We start from the raw sequence: 7,144 nt of genomic DNA, 5'->3' as shown, positions 1-7,144 counted from the left end.
TATTTTATCTATGCATAATATGATTGCCTACCCAGCCCTGCACACTGCCCCTGTACCTGTTCTCTACTGCTTCCATGCTCCTCCTCCTCCTGCTCTGCTTTCTCTTGCTGCTTTCCTTCCTCCTTCTGCTCCCTCCGCCCTCATCAATATGACTGGGGTCATCATCAACCTGTCCCTCTCCATCACTGACAGCTATTAGACATACAGACATACAGAGATTCCTTGCTTATAAAATGATGTTGTCTGTGTGTGACAACACACTGCAAACTACTGTTTATAATATATATCTATAAATATATAATATATGCCTATATTAAGTGTGTCCTTTGTCAGGGCTGCCAGTCCAACTATCTACTTGTAGATAAGGGTGTCCCACAAGGCTCCACCTTAGGACCACTTCTTTTTACTATTTTTATTAATGACTTACCTCAAATGTGCTTTTATTCATCTGTATGCTGATGAAACTGTTATTTATACCTCCGACACAGATCTACGACAAATTCAGAATTCCTTACAATCTGACTTCAACCCGGTACAAAAAAGGCTTCATAGTAACAAACTTATACTGAATACGAAGAAGTCATGTTGCATGTTGTTTGGAACTCGACATAGTCGTGTATACTCCTCAGAGTTACAAATTAATTTTGATAACGGGACCCTACTTGAGAAGGTTGACTCATTCAAATAACTTGGACTTTGGATTGACCCTGAACTTTCATTTAAACCACATATTGACTTCATTATCAAAAGATCATATGGCTGTCTAAACTCACTGTACCGTTCTATTTATTGTTTCACCCTTCCTGTCAGAAAAAGAATATTTTCTCAGATGATACTGCCCATTATTGATTATGCTGACACTGTTTACCAGAATACCACCGACACTAATTTAATGCCCCTTAATGTTGTAGTTAACTCGCTTTGTAGATTTGTCTTGAGGTGTCCTTATAGAACTCATCACTGTTTAATGTATGAATCACCAAACTGGTTGCAACCTAAATCAAGAAGGCAATTCCACTGGGTTCAGTTTATCTTCAAATGTGTTCAGTCGAACCTCTGGTCAAAGAGGAACAATGCGGTTTTCGTCCTGGTCGTGGAACAACGGACCAGCTCTTTACTCTCACAAGGATCTTGGAGTGGGCCTGGGAGTATGCCCATCCGGTCTACATGTGCTTTGAGGATCTGGAGAAGGCGTATGCCCGGGTCCCACCGGGAGATACTGTGGGAGGTGCTGCGGGAGTATGGGGTGTGGGGGGCCCTTCTCAGGGCTATCCAATCCCTGTACATCCAAAGCGAGAGCTGTGTCCGAGTACTCGGCAGTAAGTCGGACTCTTTCCAGGTGAGGGTTGGCCTTTGCCAGGGCTGCGCTTTGTCACCAATCCTGTTTGTGATATTCAGCGACAGGATATCAAGGCGTAGTCGTGGTGAGGAGGGGTTGCCCTTTCGGTGGGCTTGGGATCTCGTCACTGCTTTTTGCGGACGATGTGTTCCTGATGGCATCATCGGTCCGTGACCTCCAGCCCTCACTGGATCGGTTCCCAGCGGTTCAAGTACCTCGGGGTCTTGTTCACGAGTGAGGGGAGACTGGAGCAGGAGACTGGAGCAGGAGACTGGAGCAGGAGACTGGCGGTATTGTATTCGCTTTACCGCACTGTTGTGACGAAAAGAGAGCTGAACCGTTAGGCAAAGCTCTCGATCTACCGGTCAGTTTTGGTTCCTACCCTCACCTATGGTCATGAAGTGCTGGGTCATGACCGAAACAATGAGATCGCGGGTACAAGCGGCTGAAAAGCCAGTTGAGGTGGTTTGGGCATCTGGTAAGGATGCCTCCTGGACGCCTCCCTAGGGAGGTGTTCCAGGCAAGTCCAGCTGGGAGGAGGCCTCGGGCAAGACCAAGGATTAGGTGGAGAGATTACATGTGCACACTAGCCTGGGAACGCCTCGGGATACCCCAATCAGAGCTGGTTCTCTGACACGGAAGGGGGCGCTTCACAGTGTGCGACCCAGTAGTCTCCCAGTCGTTTTGTTGTTTTTTAACCGTGTTGTAAACTGTTTTTAACAGTGTTTCCTGTGAATGAAAGAAATAATTGTCAGTGCTTCAATAATGCAGATTATGGGATTACTCGTGGAGCTTTTTGCACTTTTTTGCGTGTCAACGCTTCTTCTGGACTTTGCCCGTCAAGCCGTAGGAGGACATGGCATATACGGGAAAGGTAATAAGTACTTAGGAACCATGTTTGACAAAAACACTTTATATTACATTTAGCTGATGCTTTTATCCAAAGCAACTTACAATTACTATACATGTCAGAGGTCACACGCCTCTGGAGCAACTAGGGGTTAAGTGTCTTGTTGAGGGACACAATGGTGGATGGGTCACAGTAGGGGAATGAACCCGGGTCTCTCACACCGAAGGCATGTGTCTTATCCATTGCGCCATCACCCCCACTGGTCATTCTGACCACGTTCTTAGTCAGGAATTCTGTTTAATGCCCTCAGGACGGCGCTACCTTGCCCCCCCAAGCTAATGATTTGTCTTTTGTATTCTGTATTTGTGTTTATAGGACCCTCTTGAAAATGAGATGATGCATCTCAAGAGGCTATCCTTTAATAAAATTCAAATATTTAAATGCATATCTAAATAATTTCAGTGTCTAATAAATGCATCACTAATCTGTCCTGTCCATTCTGCTGGGTCTGCACCTCCTGCCACAGCACCCTCTTCACTACGGAAAAGGTCTGTTAATTAGGCCCATTTAGCTGCCTCTTGTGCCAACACTTTTTCCTTTTTATCTCTTATTTTTTCGGCCGTCTCTGTTGCATTCACACAAACCCAAACCTGAGTGAAAGTAAAGTCCTTTGATCGGCGCCTTTGAGCCAGTCGGATGGCAGGAAAAACGAGGACCAGTCCGAGTTGGGAGTGGCCGCTCGTATTCGGCCTCAAGAATGAAAGTATTGGTTTGGCCCAGTCTGAAACACACACACACATGGAATGGACCGGCCGTTCGGGATTTTTTCCCGGTAATCCTGATTGCCAATCCGCTCCTGGAGCACTGGTGGCTTTGGCCAAGCTGGAGGCAAAGAAGTGACAAGAGCAGCGGCACAATCATAGGTCATAGTTTATATACTGTATGAAAACTTTTGGTAAATTTTCAATAATGAGCATTGGCACCACAAGTGTGTGGCTTCTCTGCTCGTTTTTGTCGACTAGCAGCTCATTAATATGGAGGTCTTGAGCACTCAAGAAGACACATTATACACACATATTATTGAACCCATGTCAGAATGAACATCAGCAGAGACAGAACATTATAAGCTTCGTACAGGTCCATTTCATGGCGGGGCAGGTGGTTGTTCTGTTTGGCTTTTGTTATAATTACATTTTCTTCTTTACAGAAAGGAAGCACCACTCTAACTGAGATGCGATGGTGAACCACGTTCAGAACATCCATGAACACAGCTCGCTGGAACCAGTTGCCGTTAAAATGATTAGCGGTCCAGTCTTCAGTGGTGCTGGTTAATTCCTGGTTTAATTTAATTTCAGTGCCTCCAGAAATAAAATGTTGTGGAATTAGGAAAATTTTATAAATGGAAATTTATCACATTTACTAACATTTGTACTGAAGTAAATCACAGCTAATTCTGTAGGGTAAAGATTCTGTTTTGAAACAGCCATTTTGGAGATTAAGAGTAAACACACGTCATCAACAAGACGTTACTAACTTCACGAAGATATCATTTATTGCTTTACTGGACCGTAAACTTTTTCGCTTGGTGAACCTCATTAAAAGAAACTAGTTTTTACTGGACATGGATATTCTGTGCGGTCAAAAGCTAATAGCGTTGCCTCAACACTTACAAGAAGAATTTGGCCTTACAAATGTTCCATATGTTGTCTTTACTTCTGGGTTTTTTCACACATGTACAACTTGTGAACTGCATGATCTGCCTTTTCCACAGGTTTCTCTCCGTACGTCTGCATTTCAACCACGATGGAAGCTGAGAGGTTGCTCTGATGGTGTGTTATATTCTATAAACATGTTTTTCCTTTCCCCAGCATACGCATCAGCCCTCACGGAGTCCACTGCACCTGCCCCGCTTAGCAGATCGGCCAAAAGATTCAACGGTTCAAGATCAAAAGATCTTTATGAATGAAGGCAAAGCCAGATCAGTCCAACAATTAATATTATCCTGGGCCAAAGACATCCTCAGTCACATTTGTCTATTTGGAACTTATCTAAACAACATCTGGTAAACAAATATGTCTCAGCCAACACAGTGCAAGAAAGTATTTTGTTCTGTCACCGTACTCGGTGTGTATTTTCATGTGGAGCCAGCGGATGTTCATTTAAATGTGTTCTATTATTGACAAAATAGCACAGTTCAACAGAGCGATCGAGTTCAAAGTGGCTGGAGGGCGCCTTTAAATATTACAACACAGAACAACAAAATCCCAACAATACGCACAGACCGAGGACTTTAGGCAGCTTGTTGGAGGTCGGCAGTGAGATCTGACCTCAGTCTGACACGGTGCTAATTAATATTTAATGTAACATTGAGGGTTCAAATCCTGATGAGTGGGGTTTCTTCCTATAATTAGTGGTGCAAAATACTATTAAACAACTTCATTTATTTGAAACTAACACAGGATGAAAACAGTTGAAATCCCTTCAGAGCCACTTCTTTATGAAACTGGCCGGTCCAGGTTCAGGTCAGGTTGTTGCTTCAGGAGAGGGTTTTTTTTAGGTTTTCTGATGAAACACCTGTGCAGGAGCTGGAGCCTGAACTAGCTGATCACTGTCAGCTGGGCTGCAACAGGAAGTGACGTCACATGTCGACGAGTATAAAGGAACGAGCAGGAGAGTTTGTTCCTGTGAACAGAGCTGATCTGTGTTCAGAGCATCGAGGCCTCACACCAAACAGACGAGAACTCACAGACAGAGTGCATGATGGGACTGAAGACGCTGCTGCTCGTCTCTCTGCTCGGCGTTCTGGGTAAAAGTTTCTTCTTCTTTAACACGGTTTAATGTTGGAAAGGGGCCACGCTGGATTCCTCCTTTTCCAAACTTCCCCTGACTGAAATACTTGATGATTTTCTGAACTGTTATGGTTTAATCTTTAAAGCAGCTAACTCTGTCAGAGAAATGTACTGTAGTAGAAAGTGGTAAAGTACAAACTCAGACGTCCTGCAGACTAAACTCTATCAGCACAAACTCTAGTGAAGCGAGTGTTGAAGACAAGCGCCACTCTAAGGTCAGAGGTGATGGTCTTCCTCTCCCCCTGCAGCGCTGGAGGTGTTGGCGGGCCGCAGAGTTGGAGGTGTGACCAACATCAACAAGGACGACCCCGACCTCCAGAAGGCCCTCCTCGTCGCCACCAACTACTACAACACCCAATCAAAAGACCCCTTCCTCTACAAAATCTCCTCCATCAGCAAGGCACGGAGTCAGGTACGACACAGGAAAGGTTTCATGTGCACTCTGTGGGGTCAAAGGTTTCCTCTAAACGTGTAGCTGAATCCATGATATCATTTATCAGTTGATTCCGATTTTCTGTTATCGGAAGGAGGCGAACAACGTAATCAACTAAAGTTCTCAATGTAGCGGAGTAAAAGGTTTGCTCCTGATGGTCGAGCCAGCTGAGTGTTAGTGAATGAGAGACAAATTCTAAAGCACTGTGTGACTGCAGCCATCAGCAGTTACCCAGGTGAAGTACAAGTACCTCACACTTCTACTTAAGTACAGTACTTAGTGACTCTGCTGTCTCGTGTGTTTGTGGTTCAGGTTGTTGAAGGGACTTTGTACATCGTGGATTTGGTGATTTCCAGGACCGTCTGCCGTAAACCCCCCAGCGTCCAAAATCTGTCCAAATGCAACTTTCAGGCTCCTCGCAAGGTGAGTCTGAACTGGTTCATATTACTGACCAGTCCAACAGGAGGAAGGCCAGCTCGCTGTCTGTCCAGCAGCCTCTTGTTTGGTCACTCTCTTTTTCTCCGTTCATGTTCTCTTCTGTCTCTTGCGTGCAAGATTTAAAGGTCTTTTATTAATGTGGGAAAAATCCACTTCCTGTTGTGTTTTCCAGACGCTTCAGTGTCACGTTGAGGTTTTGGTGGTTCCCTGGCAGAAAAAGACCAGGACTCTGGAGTTCAGCTGTAAAGCCTGAAACCAGCAGCTGCCTCATCCCTGATGGTGTAGTTACCTCCACCTGTCTGCTCCTCAAATTTATTGTAAAATCTGCAATAATAAAAACACTACAAACCAATGGTACATTATGAGACAGTTCATATTGGTGTTTAAATGAATGGAGCTCTATACGGTCGTCTAATTTAAGGGTTCTTCAAGATGTAAACACGGCAAATAATAGAGGCGTCCTTCCTTGAAGGAACAAGGTGTAGCTTTCCGCAGCCTCTAGTGGTGAGGTTACAGACTGCAAACAAGACCTTTCCAAGCTGGACCTCATGAGCCAAGAGTCTGACACAGCTTCACACTACATGCTGGTAAACTCCCACTGCAGTGCTACAGTAATATCTTTATGAGCTGGATGTTGACCTGATCCATCCAAACATGGAAGGAGCAACGACAAGAGAAAGTTGACCTGTCATTCAGTCAGGACCACTTTCTTTAGATGTACTGCAGTAAGGTCTCCCTGCGTACCTGGGTTGTTGGCGTTACTGTTGCCTTTCTTTCTGCTCCAACCAGGTCTGAAGCACTTCCTAATGTTGAATGGCATTCATACTGCATGTGTAGGAAGGAAAATCGAACACCTATCACTATCAGCTTGTTAACAGGAGTGCTGAGGTTGGACACATTTAGTCATCTGTTGTGATCGTTAAGTCAAACGGTAAAATGCCAGCAGAAGAATGTGTCACTCGCTCGTGTAAATGAACTGATGCCGCAACAAAAGGAAATGTTCGTGGCGCTGCTTGAACAACATAACTTCAAAGGCTTTGTTAAAATCATTGTGGACTCCACAAACAGACTGGATGCAATAACTAAGGATCTCACAAAAAGATGTGGATGACGTTAAAAATGATATCGCTAAGCAAACTGAACGCTGCAACGCCATGCAGTCAGACATCTTTAAAGTTTGTGACAGTTTACTTGCTGTCACTGACAAAATGGAGTATTTGGAGGGACAATCCAGG

At 44.6% G+C, this 7,144-nt stretch overlaps 1 protein-coding gene across 1 annotated transcript; it reads left to right on the top strand.

Annotated features, from left to right (window-relative positions):
• The first annotated feature begins 4,836 nt into the window (after positions 1-4,836).
• Positions 4,837-6,266, top strand: LOC119904819 (cystatin-C-like). Its single transcript, XM_038721500.1, has 4 exons — positions 4,837-4,995; positions 5,287-5,450; positions 5,784-5,894; positions 6,082-6,266. The coding sequence occupies exons 1-4, from the start codon at positions 4,947-4,949 to the stop codon at positions 6,160-6,162; spliced, it is 405 nt and encodes a 134-aa protein (XP_038577428.1). The 5' UTR covers positions 4,837-4,946; the 3' UTR covers positions 6,163-6,266.
• The last annotated feature ends 878 nt before the right edge of the window (positions 6,267-7,144 follow it).

The sequence above is a fragment of the Micropterus salmoides genome, unplaced genomic scaffold (genome assembly GCF_014851395.1).
Source record: "Micropterus salmoides isolate LMB-PRFRI ecotype aquatic unplaced genomic scaffold, ASM1485139v1 Ms_hic_scaffold_1570, whole genome shotgun sequence".
NCBI classification, from domain to species: Eukaryota; Metazoa; Chordata; class Actinopteri; order Centrarchiformes; family Centrarchidae; genus Micropterus; species Micropterus salmoides.
Note: the sequence above shows the minus strand (reverse complement) of the source record. Positions and strands in the feature narration are given on the sequence as shown.